The sequence below is a fragment of the Amblyomma mixtum genome, chromosome 7 (genome assembly GCF_055824585.1).
Source record: "Amblyomma mixtum isolate Tamu chromosome 7, ASM5582458v1, whole genome shotgun sequence".
NCBI classification, from domain to species: domain Eukaryota; kingdom Metazoa; phylum Arthropoda; class Arachnida; order Ixodida; family Ixodidae; genus Amblyomma; species Amblyomma mixtum.
The window spans coordinates 104,737,463-104,753,198 of record NC_143018.1 but is presented as its reverse complement, the minus strand read 5'-3'; the positions used below and the strand labels follow the sequence as shown (position 1 = coordinate 104,753,198).

Here is a 15,736-nt window from a genome sequence, read left to right as displayed (position 1 = left end):
CTAGCATAATTTAGGGTCAGCCATACTAAACACCTAACTGTCAATACGGACATCCTGTCATTAGTGGCTTTGCAGTTCTTGCTTCGGTCGATCGTTCGACGACATTTGCAAAGAACGTTTATTTTCTTTTAAGAATTTTTGTACTCCCATTATCGGCATGTAATTTCTCAACAGTGAAGGTGGTGATCTTGCTTCGTTTACGGCCGGCTTTGTGATGCCTTAATTGGCGCTGATAAAAACACCTCTTTAGTAGCATTTTCACAGCTCAGAGCATCAACGCCAACGTCCGAAACACTCTGGGTCCTGAGGCAAATAAAAACCAATTCAGCACTTTGATGAAGCGATTCCACAATTTGTAGCGTGGGTAAAGGAAGTATTAGAATGACAGGGGAGCTGAGAAAGGACACCTGCTTTGTTGGTTACAAGCGGATAACAGCTTGCACTTCCTTGTGGATGCAACTTCCAAACTGGTGCAGTACTTCCGGCCAGACGATGAAATGGTGACCTCTACGCCGACAGTCATCGCCGCATTTTCCAAGTTCGTGGCCGCTGCGAAGCCAACCGCGCTGTTCCGCTTGGTCCGCTACCTGGTCATCGAGAGCCTTTTGCCGGTCTCCTCCGGCAACCTGGCGGACGTCTACGGCATCGACCAACGCGCGGCGTTCTACGTGCGCGCTGACGCCTGCACCAGGGAGTCCATCGGTGTCATGCCGCGCGCCTGGGAGCATCTCTTCTACCAGCAACGTCTCGAGCAGAGGTGCCCCACCTTCAGACACTCGAAGGAATTCTCACGACCACGCTCTCACACAGGGTGCAGCTTCTGCATATTCTTCGTGACATCATCATTATCAGCCAGGATGAGTCCATCTTAGGCTAAGAGCATCTGAAATCAGCTTACACTTTTCGTCTCTTGCGCCAGCAGTGAGCACCATACCCCACCAAGTCTGCCCATATCACCTTTCCACCCGCTTTTGAGGCTTTCGGCTACAACTCCATACCTTTAGTTTCTACTTGAGGATACTAACGTGGTTCTGTTATATTGGCGTCGAAGACTACAATAGGCTTCAAAGATTACTAAATGGGTCGCTCGTGTGAGATTTTCCTTTCTGTTCATCTTTGTGTGCTCACCGGCTGAACCCTTAGTATCTACTCTTGTATTGCAAACGGTATCCCCTCATCTTTATCAGGCACTACATGGCGGGCCTAATTTCAACTTGTTTCCTTGACTTAGGATGGGATATTACTAACTCGCATATTTTATTCTGCACTTACGTTTTTTTGTCTTGCAAATTTCTTTCTGGAACGCGGTACGCTTTTTCCTTACGGTGATGCCGTTATTTCGAACCAAGTGGCCCGCCCTAGACCCTTAGGCACTTCATTTCGCCGCCAACATCTTCGCAGAGGCTGATGGTAGCTGAGGTCCTAGGACATGTATATGCGTGCGATGCGTCTGCACTCCAGAGTCATGAGTGCTTTGTGGAATTAGTGTAAACTAAACAATGTTCTGAAGGATGGCAGATCACAATAGTTTCTGCGGCTATGTGATGTTGGAAGTAGCACTCGTCCTCGTTAGAGTCGTATCGTTCCTTCGCTTCATAAGATGTTAAACTAAACACATCGGCAGAGTTGCTTGTCGTATTGGGCTTGCCAACTGCACTACCAACCCTCACGTCCCCCCATAGCTTAGCTGTCGGTTTTATGTTGTTTGTTCTTAATGATCCTGAATAAAAAATCAGCCCCTCACAATGTGCCTCTTTCAGAGTCCATTTTCTTACACCTTGCCTGCCCTACTCACCCTGTTTCCAGATTGTTCAGATGCAAGCAGCTTTCTTCGGCGCAGTTGTCCATAGGAGTGCGTATTTTCTTCATTATTGTAAACCCACAAACGCACGTTCAGATATACTTAAGCGAGCATAGATATAGGGACAGGTGTAATACAGATGTTCGGGATGGGACTAAGCTTTATGACTGACCTAGTCCCCGCATATCGCAAGAGATCGAAGCTAGATGCACACCCGTTTCAACTGAAAAATTTAAAGATAGCAGTGTTTATGGCGGTAGCCTTGGCCAGTGTAGGACACAGAGTATTTATGCTAAATTGGCGAGGCCCTTCTCCTCATGAGGACAAGGCCCCGAGAGAGATGCAGAAGATTTTAGCAGCAAGACCTTAAGGCTGACGTTGCAGGTGCGTTACCGTGGGGTATGTAGCTAACGTATGCATGCACCGTTGCGCAAGCTTCCGGACGCGCTTATGGACGCCCACTAAAGCCTTTCGCAACAAACGACAGTTTCGAAAGAAGCGTGCAGGAGTATAGTAGTGCTTCAGGAAACGCCACGTAAACACTGCTACCTTAGCGAAACAAGAAAACAGCGGCTCGGGTAGGGAGGTGCGCTCATAGCGAAGATAAGAAAAACCTCGTACACGGCCTTCACTCGGAATTCTTTTCCATATAAACACCCGCGCAAATCTTGGGGAAAAAAGTCGATCTAAATTCAATTTATTAGCGCACATGTTTATGCATGTGCATAAGCGTGTACACTTATGCTCATGCATGGATATGTTCTTTTGCTTTGGGACGTTAAACCTTCATAAACAGTAACCGTATTCTTACATGACAACATTTTTCAACGTGCTACTAACTAAACGTTTTATAAGGGAGAGAAATCTTTATTAGACGTTTCGTTTTGTTTCCCTCAGCCGCTGGATGTAACCGGATTCGTTCTTTATTCGTGCTCTGGCGGCTCGCCGGCTCAGGTATAAATACCCTGACGCGGTGGTTCGCGCCATCCTGGAGTCGGCGATGACGCACTACTCGTGGATGGATGCCGAGACCCAGGATCGCGCCAACGGGCGTCTGCGGCGGCTCCGCATCGTGCTGGGCCCTCTGCCCACGCTGTTCCAGAGCGCCGATGTGCGGCGCCGCCATAGGCACCTGGAGCCGTTCGGCGATTCCACGTCGTTCACCACCTGGCTGCTGGAACAGAGGGCCCGCGATCTGCGTGCTCGGAGTGCGGAACTGATGGACAGCGACTCCTCGTCCAAAGTTGCGCGAGAGCCTGAACCGGTCAGTATATGCGCGGCAGTTTAGGATTCGGCAGTTGGGCTTGTGGAGAGATTGATGGCAAGCTGAAGTTGGACTGTAGTAGTAGCCCTTCCTCGCCTGAATAGCAATGAAGCCACTTTCAGTGAAAACAGAGCATTTATAAGCTAGGAGTAGAAGAGAAAAAAACAGGCAATGCGACCAGCGTTGATTCTCGAAAACAAGCTGCAGTGACATGAAGAAAGTATTTGCGCGCCGATGCCCGAGGTAAGGAAACATCACCGGAAGGAAACATCCGTTTCCTTCCGGTGATCGCACAGTCCGTTTCTGTTCTGACCACACAAGTTTTATTCGAATGGCCGGAAAGGAATGTTTCGTTTCTAGAAATTTGACAGCCATAAATGCGCATTGTGCTGGCGAATAAGCTCCACGGTAGACGGAAAGAGCAGAGCAGTCAATTTTTGCTGGCAACGAAATTTACATGTAGTTGTTCTCAGTCTTCCTGAAAATTTCTCATAGCACTCATGATGAGTGTATATGTACTTGTGCAGCAGGATGTAAAATTTGCATTTCCGTGTCTGACACCGCCTGAATGAGACCATGATATTTTTATCTCAGCAACGGCTAAACTGCTAAGTAAAGTACTCAGGTTCCGCAGCGCTCAGCATTTGGTTGAGGATGAGGTTGTAAGGATCGAACAGGCGCGTATATACCGTCCTATGCCCCCTCCTCTTCTCAACCGGTGGCCCGCGGAGCGAATGCAGAAGGCGCCGCGCCCGCTTTGCTGCGGCATTGCGGCCATTTCATGCCTACTCCTACTTCTCTCCCCCTCACCATCGCTTCTTGCTCAGTGGATCACCTCTAAAAGCGTTAAAGACGCCATGGCTTTGCGTAGACCAAAGCCCCTTGATAATTTCAAAGTAGCGACACACTCCTCGGGGCTGCGCTTTCCTCCTCTATTATCCTCACCCAACTTCGAGGGAACAAGCTTACAGCACAATTGAATAAGAATGCGCTTGCCTGGTGTGGGCTGTCGAGAAATTTCGCTGTTACCTATTGGGCCCTGAATTTATTCTAATTACTGATCATCGACCGTTGACATGGCTCCAGCAACTGTCTCAAAAGAACGGCGGATTGCTCCGGTGGAGTTTGACTCTCCAGGAATATGCTTTTGTGGTAAAGCATAAGAGAGGTAAACTTCATGCGAACGTAGACTTCTTAAGTCGGGCGCACGAATAAGTACGCCATTTAGAGTTCTTGTTTCTTTTGGCTCATCTGCATCACTGTACTTAGTCTCATCAGACAATCATTCATGCTTATTCCTCTTTTCAGATGTTCGCTACTAATATTTTTCTTTTAGGACAAAAATCTGGTTGCATTTAGGAAGGCACGACACGCTTTTTATCCTAAGCGCCCTCTGGCCTGTCGCAGCAGTCAGTTGAAGCAATTTTTTCCCCCTAGATGAGCACCTGGAGGCTGTATGAAAATTTAAAAAGCGCGATAAAAATATCGAGAATACTTAATGAAACGTTCATGAATAGGTTCTTCTGTTTCAGGCCACTTGACTAGAAGATAAGAGACTAAAATGAGCTTCTGGCTGAATTCGTTTGATAACTAAGACACTTTCAGTTTTCAACCGTGTGTCGGACCTAGTATTGTTTCTGGCACGTATCGATCTGCGTTTTACGTTGTTTTGTCAGCGCACGCATATGCAACCCGGGTATTTGTTTAACCAGCTCTTCTTGAAAAAAATTAGTCAAGAGTGTGACCAGTGGATATGGCGCAGTAATTGCCTGACATCTCGCTTGTCACCCGAACCGCGCCGTAAGGAAATGAAGGAAGGTGGGAGTTGAAGAATAAAGAGAAAGAGGTGCCGTAGTTAAGGCCTCCAAAATAATGTTTACCACCTGAGGAACTTTAAAGTGCACTAATATCGCACAGCAAGCGGGCGCCTTCGCAATTTGCCTCCATCGAAACGCGGCCACCTCGGCCGGGATCGAACCCAGGAACTCCTGCTCAGTAATCGAGCGCCCTAACCACTGAGCATAATGTGACCGTGTTTTTAAAGCGAAAGCTTTACTACTTGCACTTTCAGCCTTTGCCGTGGCGCGGCGGTGCCACCATTGACCTTTAGTTGACCTCTGTGTGACGTCATGTGTGACATCACGCCGAAGAGAAGGGCGACCGACTCGCGCCGTCGCAAGCCGCGGCGGTGCCACCACCGGCGTCTAACTCCGGCGCTCTCCGCTAGGAGCGAAACAGGTGCTTTGTGACGTCACGCCGAAGAGAAGGGCGACCGACTGGCGCCGTCGCAAGCCGCGGCGGTGCCACCACCGGCGCCTAACTCCTGCGCTCTCCGCTAGGAGCGCGATTGTGGCGTTACGCTGAAGAGATTAGGCTCGACTCACGTCGCTAGAAAGCAGTAGCTGTGCCAACCACCAGCGGCTTAACATTGCTTCGCGATCTCGCGCCGTCCGTGTGCGACGGCGGTGCACATGAACGGCGGCCTGACTGGACTGGATTGGATTAGAATAGATTAGATTAGATTACATTAGATTACATTGGATTGGATTGGATTGTATAACAGATGCATCGCCACAAGCCTAACCACAAGCACCACCACCAGCTACACTGCCAGCTGAACTATGGCGTAGGTACGGATATTGCTTTCGCAATTACCGGGCTTAACCAAGCTAAGTCACAGCGAATTTTTCGCACTGCAGTTACGTCCAAAGTGTCTACAGAGTTCCTTAATTGCAAGTCTAACAAGCAGTGCCGCAAACACCGATTGGTTGTAACCCATCATCGGGTTTTACTGCGCCTTCTCTTATACGGGGTGTTTCATCTAAAACTCTACAAAAGTTTTAAAAATAGGCTTTTGAGTTAGGAGAGCGCTTTTTTGGGCATAGCGTTGTCACCAGTGCAGTACATCAGAATACAGCTAAGACGTGCTAACTTACCGGCTGGTTGACTAATACTGAATAGTTAACTTTGAACTGTTACTCTTAGGCGCCTTAATTATTGAGCGGCGCGTATCTCGCCGTAACAAATGTCATTATCACCTTTTAGAATATGGAAAACGTGGTTGCCCTCACTGCTGCGACCCACAAAATTGGCTACCTCGGTGAGTTACGTGCACTGTGAAGGATGCATATCCTGCAAGCTTCTCGCAGGTGCATGCGTTTTGGCACGATGTAACCAAAATTCATTTGGCGACATCATAGAGGATAACCACATTCACCAAATTCTAAAAACTGATATGGATATTACATACAGTGAGCTACACACTTCGCAATAATTAAGTAGCCTGACAGTGATAGTAAAAAGTTGACTATTTAATAAGAAACAACCAGCTTGGTAGTTGGGACGTCTTAAATGTAATCTGATGTATAAAATCACTAACAATGCTATACCGAAAAAAAGCTCTTCTAAAAAAGCCTATTTCTTTTAATTTTTAAACTCTTAGGTGAAACACTGTATATGCCGCATAAATAATAAAGACGAATGGACGGCGTGAGTTTTCTGGCTTTTAAATTAAAGCTATGATTATGCTCAACAGTTAAATGATGCAACTTTTGGCTATAGCACACAAGAAGAGCATCGCATATATTATTATACCATTCTTCCGTTTTTTATTTATAGGCAAAGCCCTATCGCTCAACTGTGCGTGCGGGAGCAGCCATCCACGGGCTGCTAATTTTCAAGCAGTCGACTCTGAAAAGAACAATTACTCTCGAGCTGATTTTGTTTGTTTTATTTGTTGCGTAAAATAAATTAGCCGAAATCAATCCATACTGTATTACAACAAGAAAGCGATGAGTGAACCTATCGGGGTAATTCTAACAGAAAAAAACATTGGCCAGTTAGCGCTCTTCTCGTCCCTTCTAGTCGCTTCTTATACCTGTCGGCCTTAAAGGGCAACTGAAGCGGTTTTAGAATTCGATGAGTTTAAGGTTGCCGAATGTGCAGAATGTGCCGGTAAAGCCTACGAAATCGTTTTGGTCTAGCACTTGAAATGGTGGCATAACCGCCGAATAGAGTCGTCGTCGGCGTTCAGCTTCTCTGAAGTGCACAGCGACGGGCAGAGGCCCCGATAATGACGTCACGTATGACTGCACTACGTTTCCAGCGAAGAAGCGGTTATTCCATGGAAGAAAACCGACGCCATCGAAGGTGAAGCTCACGATGCATTGTTTGGCGCCATCCGACGACGCACAGCAGCATGCAGGCGTAAGCAGCGGACATCTGAAATTTCGGCAACAATGACGTCACTGTCGAGTTTCCTCGCACTCCTCCAACGTACTGAGGAGAAGCCTAAACATCGTCGTGGTTTTAATCGACGATTATGACGCCAATTAAAATGCCAGAGCAAAATTACTTTTCATGCTTTATCTAGAAGCTTGATAGATTCGAATTCTTGAATAACCTCGAATTCTCAAAAAAGTGTTTCAGCTTCCCTTTAATGCATCAGTGAGCGAAGTCAGGCTGATGGTGGTCATGATGACGAAACGGTACTCAGCAGACCTCGAACTGACTTCAGTCAAAAATTCAGGGGAGGCACTTTGTTGACGTAAAGTGCGGTGAGGCGAAAGCCTTAAGCGCGGTGTTGCTGCTCGTGTCACTGATGTGTGCTGAAGACGTCAAGCTTCGCCTCTAAGAGTGGAACGCGACAGCGTCTTGCAACGCTGCCAGGGAGTCCAGAGAACGCCATCGCCCGTTCGGCTCTACGCCTTGCTCGTCGGTAAATTGGTTTTTGAGGAAAGGGAATGTATCTGTCTCGAATATCTCGTCGGACACCTGAACCTCGCCGTAAGGGAATGGAGGAAGATGGGAGTGAACGAAGACACCGTATTCACTAGACGCGCCTTTGTTCATTCCAAACCATCGAGCTGGCATAGCGTAGTGGTTAGCGTGCTCGACTCGCACTCCGGAGACCCATGGTTCGATTCCCCAACTCGACCAATTTCCTACTCTGACTAGGAAGGTTAATTAGGCTAATTGTTTAATTAACTACTTAACTCAGTCACACCTACTTAACTCAGTCACGCTTACTTAGAGCATCACTATACCATCCCGTTAATTGGTTGCAGGTTTGCTAGCCAAAGTACAATTAGCCCTGTTTGAAATTCGCGCACTGTGACGTCACAACCATTTCTCCCAATTGAAAAGCGTGACATTTCTGTCGACAACTCCTGCTTACAACGATGAGGCATCTCCTGTTTTAATAACTGCTCAAAGTAGTATACATCTGCACCGCAGTTCTTGGACGTGGCACCAACGGCAGTACTAGACTCCATGCGACATGAGTTGCTTGCGTCCCCGGCGCTTCTGTTCCCGCCGATTTCCACTGGGGATAACGCCCTGCATTCCGATGTGGTCAACTACGCTGCTCTCGGTTCCATCGTTGGCTCCCTTCTTGCTCGCCACTTGGACCCCGTCACCGGCGTCTACGATCTTCTGGGCGTTCGCTACGGGCGGACGTGGTACTCGGAGAAGAGCGAAGCGACGTATCTTGAACAGCTGCACTGCATGGGCCTGAAGCAGGCTTCTTACGAAGGAATCAACGTCACCGACAAAGACGCTTCCGAGGTAAGCGCCGCTGTTGCACTGTCCGTAATCTGCTGTTCATGTCTATGGACATATTTTGGATTACATTGCGGAGAAGATCACATCCACATCACATTTTTCCAGATTCTTACTTTAAAGTTGCATATTCCACTCGAAAGATTTTTAACAACACATGAATTAAGTTTAAGCTCTAGGCTTTTTTTCTCCGTATATCGTTTTTGGGGTAATTTGTTATGCTGTGCAATGAAGCGAAAATAGTTTACTAGGCCCAATACAGTTTGGTGACCCGTGAGATTTCGATGTGCTCTTACGAATCGAAGTGTCCACTTTCACTGCCACTGACCAACACAGCAGCGTACAAGGTAAGGTTACTGCGCAGCGTTCTCCGGTAGTACTCGAATGGGAAATGGGTTGCTCTCTGCATGTACCCTAAAGCAGATAGTCGAGTTGAGCGTTTACGCAAGCCTACATAATTTGACGGCGATCTTGGGGCTCGATCATATAGTCAGAATTGTTGCCAACTCATTAGTTGATTTTTATTGCGAAAGCAATACTACTATCACTTTCAGCTCGTCGCGTGGCGAGGCCGCGGTAGCTACCATTGACCTTTAGCTTGACCTCTGCTATGACGTCATACCATCTGCCGCAAAAACCAGGGGCCCAACTTGTGCCGTCGCGAGGCGAGGACGCGCTTGGTAGCTGCTGCCTAACTCCTGCGCCCGCCGCGCGCGGCGCGCCTAGCGGTTTGACGTCACAGCTGCAAGAGCAGGGCTCCAGCTTGTGCCGTCGCGAGGCGAGGCCGCGCGTGGTGGCTGCTGCCTAACTCCTGCGCCCGCCGCGCGCGGCGTGCCTAGCAGTGTAGGTGGGTTGGATTGGATTGTATAACCGATGCATCACCACAAGTCTAACCACAAGCACCACCACCAGCTACACTACCAGCTGAACCATGGCGTAGCTACGGATATTGCTTTCGCAATTACCGGGCTTAACCAATCTGAGCCACAGCCATTTTTTCTAGTGTCATCCTAGAGATTTTCACTTTTATGGGCAGCACTTAATTTTGGTTTAGTGCAAGATGCTGCGAGCAGTGCAGCCTAAATTGACCTAATCGCTCCCCCTTTCTTCGAGGACGCTAAGATATTTCTGTGGTACTGCGTGTGTAGGAGACGTGATTAGATATGTCTCGCTTGCGCCCAGTTAAGAGGCGGAATATTCATGCTCCGGGAAGCATTTTTAACAACTCCAGAAGTAAGGCACGGTTTTAAGCCTGGGTGGTAATTTTATGCAAAGAAAGAGTAACTTGTAGATGCCGCGTAGAGCGAGCATGTCTACAAATTGTCGCCAAAAATCTGTTAGGCTGTCTTTTCTTGTAAGGTGCCCCTCTGTCGTGGCGGCCGCTTACAGTTGCAAGATTTTGATCTTGATGTAATGGCTGAATTTCAGCCCTTTATAATGAGCGCATGGAACAGGACCACTACCGATGGGATCCTCTGATTTATGAGGGAGGCCAAAATGCAAAGACAGTGCAGTGTTCTCACGCGTCTTAGCGGCTTCAAAATGCGCGACCACGTTCATGGAATGGCTGGCAGAAGATTTTTACAGATACGTCACTTTGTTCGATAAATGCTATTAGAAATACCGGAATCATTAACTCTCCGCTTGTAACCCACTTTGAATGCTGCACCTTGAATGCATGGATGCGCCGAAGCAGCGTGTGCAGTGTACCTTGCATCCTTCTGTATCTGTGTTTCTTGCTTAATTTGCAACGCCTAGCCCTGATTGCGTTGAAAGGCATAGCATGAGTTTATCATTCATCGATACTTTCTGCGGCCGAAGGCGCAAATAAAGGGAAGAGGATACATGAACACTGATGCTGGCAAGTCCAATAAACATTAACATTATATCATAAACATATATAATGCATACATTAAACAACAAATAGCAAATCAATGCAAACATTTTATACAACAACAATAAGCAATGAACAAAAGCAATGAAAAAATAGCCTAAAACGTTGGCAAACGAAATTCGAACAAGATTTCAGAATTCGGATCGGATCTCGGATCTAGCCTCCACGGCGTTTGAAAAAGATAATTTAAAATCCTCCTTGTGTCTGTAGAACTGTTAGTGATTCACTATGTTTGCGCAGGTACTGGCGCACGCGGTGGGCCTGAGAATGGCGTACGCCGCCTTTCGCAAGAGCGCGCAGAACCAGTCCTCGTCCGGCGTCGGTGGTGGCTCAGATGAGGAGGCCGCTCCCCTGGGCATCGCCGCCTCGGGACACGTGTACGATAGGGAGCGGCTCTTCTTCGCCGCCTACTGCTTCCACCTGTGCGGCATCGTCCTCCCTCGTCACGTGACCCGTTCCCTGCCGCTCAACGCGCGCTGCAACCTGCCGCTGCGCGAACTGCCAGAGTTCGGGAACGCATATAACTGCCCCAATGGCAGCGCCATGGTGCCTGAACAGACTTGCCTCTAACCACCCTGGACACTCACAACTTAAGGGGCTATATACACGCCCTTATCATGAAATTATTGGATTTTATGGGATTTTTTATGGGATTTTTGTATAGGCTGTTTCTTTCGGACCAAATGAGGCGTAGTCATTTTTATAGTTTCTGAATGTTATTTATTTGTTAGCGGCCTTATTGCATTAGGAACAGAAGACAACTAGAAGAAGTATTTCTAGAGTCACTGCAGTGCGGAACCGCAGAAGAAACAGTTTATTTTTCGTTTATTTCTTCCCTACGAACTTTTCAAAAAAGTGCGAATGTCCTCTGTCATTATAGGACGAAGAAATGAATGACGTGTATGCCAACGGTTTGCTGAAACAAAAATAATAACGCGTATAACACTTCATGCAGACGACTGCAGCAAAACGGACTTCTTAAGCCTTCTGCGATTTTCACATTCAGCCAGTTTATTGTGTCTTTCTGACTACTTTTTTTTGTGCTTTAACCTAAGTGATGAAAGCATGCAATGCGACATGTACTTCGCAATCAGAAGAAATATGCTGTTATTTTTCATTTGGCAGTCATCGTTGATATCTGGTTCTCGTGTTTATCCTGCATGTTATTTTACTACAATGCCAGTTTCTGAATACGTGTAATTTTCTAGCAAGAGCGGTCCTAAACCTTGGCGTGTAAAAGAAAAGACTGAGCATCAAAAAAGAGTTCAGTTGTTCGTAGTCATGTCCCTCACCAGATGTCTATTTTTTTAATCATCGCTTTTACCTTTCTGTTCGATAAAATATACGATTGCTATTTTACAATAGCCTTTGCACTTAGCGGTTTCACAGCGCGTCTTTATTTTCAATTTTAAGTGCTCTTTCATCACAAGTTTAGCTTATGCAGCTGATATCTTTGCTGCACACATTTTCACAAAACTTCTTGATGTGCACGCCGATCGTGGTATGTTGAACAGAATGAATGTTCACAAGAGAAGTTTTACTGAAACGATTCAAACGACTCTCTTTCCGCTACAACAAAGAAAGGTTAAGCGATCAATGTTATTAACTCTCATAGTAGTTCAACTGCAGCCAATTTCTAAAACTTAGCTTTTACCGCAAAGCATTTATGCCAGGCATGACATATGATAACTCTGATTGAGTTCTCTGGGGTAAATGCTTTCTGAAGCGTGTACCAAAACAAGTGGTACTTTGAAACACCCGGCCTCTGCGCGGGGAGGAAGCTCTGCTAATCCACTTGCGGCGGCATCACTGCCGTGAATTGTAGAAGATCAAACAAAATAAATGGCTTAATACTTCATAAAACTTTGAAAGTGGGTTAAAGGACGTGTACGGCTGCTCTCGTGCAGTGGCCAGCGAAGCTGATTTGTTGGCGCCGCCACAGGTTCGAAACCCACTCGCGGAAATATTTATTTCATTTCTGCAAGTGTCTAAGAGGCTTCAGAAAAACCTCTCCTTTTTTTTGGATTGCTAGGGAAGGAACTGGATGGAAGTATAGCATTGCTAAGCCCGAGAGGGAGAGAGAGAGAAAAAATGTTTGTATATTGCTCATAGTGTCTTGGGAGTATTCATGGGTGGAATCCCTAGGCCAGGACTCGAGGGGCAGCTTGGGCCCGTTCGACCAGTGAAAGCTTATCACCGGGTTCCCGGCTCAACAGCGCTACCTCCCACTGCTCCTGCGTGGCATTGTATATGAGTGGGACTGCATGGTTGTGTTGGCATTCTCATGTAGATAATATATATATATATATATATATATATATATATATATATATATATATATATATATAGGTTATGATATAAGTCTATATATGAAAAGCTGGGGAAGCCACATTGAAAAACTTAAATTCAACGTTTCGACCAGTGACTAGTCTTTTTCAAGAATGATCATACAGTGCATGAACGCGTCTTCTTATAGCAGTGAACATGGCACACAGAGGGCTTGAAAAATAAAAATAGCAGGAAAGAAAAAGATAAAAATGAAACAAATGAGAAAAAATCCTTTGATTTTTTCTCATTTGCATGTTTAAGAACAATAGATGGCCCAAATTTCTGGGACAAACCAACCAACTTAGTCTGCTCTTTAGTAGTCTATGGGATGGGGGATAGATCCTCCTTAGTCTTCTGAGGTGCTCCACTATGTTACCCTACGTCTGGGTAACTGGCTCGAGTCCCAACGCATCAGCCGTCACTCCGTTAGTATGTCCTCGAGGCAATATTCATTTCATTTCTGCAGGTACATGAGAGGCTTCAGAAAAACTTCGCCTTTTTCAGCATTTTAGTGCTACCTTTAAACCTTCTAAAGCTTTAGAAATGTATGTTAGTGTCGTGTCCGGTCGCTGTGTTCAATGCAGCTGAAGACGCAAAGCTGATTAGGGTGCGACCAGCGTCGACCAAGGCATGCAGAAGCCGAACTGGCCGCCCGAAGAAAGGAGGGAGCGGTGAAGCGTCCACGGGAGGGAGTGGCTTCACAATGTAGGAGGAAGGTGCGGGGGCGCACCGTGGGGCGGCATCTGATGACAGTGCGCGAAGAGGGGCAAGTGGCCGTCTGGACGGAACGCTACACTGATAACACACACAGAAAGGAAAGAAGGGGACACATCAGTTAGTGTGTGTGCACTCGCAGATAATAAAGAAAATCCCAAGGAAAGAAAAATAGCGTACGGTATCAAACGGCCGTAGTGCGCGCACTGGAATTCAGTCCGTTGCCCTTAAGTATCAGCGGCTCGATATAGTCTTGCTTACGTGAACCTATCTAGGTGATGTTTCTTGACAGCGGCGGTTTGAGTCAGAGAATCGAGCTGAGCAAGGTCAGCCCATCTCGAAGACTTTCTGTTTACATGAACTCGATACGAACGTACGAGTCAGCTATCGTAGCCAAACACGCTAGTATTATTTATGTTCATAACAAGCCCCGGGATAGATTGATGACAAAAATGAACCATTTTTGAAGATCGTTGGCCAATTCCGAGTTGCTGGCAGTAATTGAATACTGCGACACCAACAAATTTCATCCCATGGCCGCTTTATTTGCTGCTTGGTCGCCGCTCGCATGGCTGGCATTTGCTAGCTCCGCTATTGAAGGCGTCGCGGAAATCGAGCATATGTTTACTTTATTATGGGACAGGTTCAGAGTTAAAGGGGTGACGAGAGTAGTACCTTTTACAGCGCTGACCAGTTCAGAAGTTCCCTCAGCTGCGGTATCGATGCGAAACCAGGTAGGCTTAGCGACGACCAGGGCCGCCGGGAGTCTCGTCACTCCCGGGCGCGCCCGCAGCCGACGTCGTTGTTGAACGCTCGGCATGCTGTCATTGCTCGAATATAGCAGGCAGCCTTTCTGATAGCATGACTGTTTCCTCTTTTCTGGTGCGAATGTGAAATACATCGAGCAGCAGGCCGGCCGGCAACCCTGGTACCCGTTCGCTGGCGTCATAAAAATGAGCTAAAGATTGTTCTTAATGTAATAAACTCTAGGAGCAAGAAGTATGGAAAATAGATCATTTTTGAGGATCGTTGATTAATGCCGAGTTGCTGGTAGAAGCAGCAACTGTAATACGAGCAAATTTCTTGCCACAACCACCTCTCAGCTGCCGCTGCCCGGCCGTTGCGGTCCGGCTCGCGCGCCTGGCGCCCGCTAGCTCCGCTGCCGAGCGCACCGCAAAAATGGCCATATTTTTTGTTGTGATACGATGCTGTTGGCAGTAAAGGGATGCCAAGAGCAGGTATTTTATTACAACCCAGGCTACTTCCGAAGCGCTCTCCACCGCGGCTTCGATGCAAAACGGGTAGCGACGACCAGGGCAGCCAGAGACCAGTGCAGTTCGTCGCCCGGCGCGCCCGCGTCTAGCGCCGTGCCGAAAGCGCGCTACATGGGCAGGCATGCTTTGTCGCCGCTATTTTGTCTTATTTTGTGTAGTTTGTCTTTTCTGGTGGGAACTTCAGTAGCCAAGCAGCGCACAGGCGCTGGTTTGCGGTGGGCCGGGCTTGAGTCTAGCGGCGCAAAGATGCTTGCCGCTCCGTGTGTGGCGGCAGTTCGCAAGTGGCGACTGGTGCGGCGCTCCGGCCAGGTTTTCGCACGTACGTGTCAGCTTAACAGCTAGCCGACTCCGTTCTGAGCATGCGACGCCGTGCAGCCTGGCGTGACCATGGGCGTGACGTCATTGCGACGCCACATTCGAGTCATGGTGCTGTGACCTCGGTCAAATATGGCTGCTCAACAGGCCTCGCTAAGCCGCCATGTTGTGTTGACGACAGAAGCCTCTGATTAGCTTCTTAAAATGACGTTTGCTGTGAGTTAAGGGGGAAGCGCGCTGGGAAACGAAAATTTAGTTTTTTTTCGCTTTTCAGTCAACCCATACGATGAAACGGACCAAAGTATAACGTTACACCCAACGTTACTAGTCTAGTAACGTTGGTTACACCTACATTTTTCTTTCGATACCTCGCTGGGTTGTCCTTAACTTGAGGTAAGGTCGTTTCCTTAAACCACCACGATGCTGGCCCATAGATGGCCACGTATTACCTGTGGTTACGAAAGAAAAGAAACCGTATTTCTGTAACTCGCGCACATTTTCCAAAATTGAAAAGGCAAGTCCAGACAGGTAAGCACGCCGAAATAGGCTCCACTAATGCACACAGAGAGACTGTGAAGTCCCGTCGG

The 15,736-nt window shown here is 47.4% G+C and overlaps 1 protein-coding gene across 1 annotated transcript in view; it reads left to right on the top strand.

Annotated features, from left to right (window-relative positions):
* The window catches only part of LOC149337082 (neprilysin-like), a 41,311-nt gene extending 30,223 nt beyond the window's left edge, over positions 1-11,088 (top strand). Inside the window, exons 5-8 of the mRNA XM_089554321.1 lie at positions 477-757; positions 2,756-3,065; positions 8,301-8,630; positions 10,759-11,088. Coding sequence (XP_089410447.1) covers positions 477-757; positions 2,756-3,065; positions 8,301-8,630; positions 10,759-11,088 — 1,251 coding nt within the window. The remainder of the gene's footprint in view (positions 1-476; positions 758-2,755; positions 3,066-8,300; positions 8,631-10,758) is intronic.
* Positions 11,089-15,736: the final 4,648 nt, after the last annotated feature.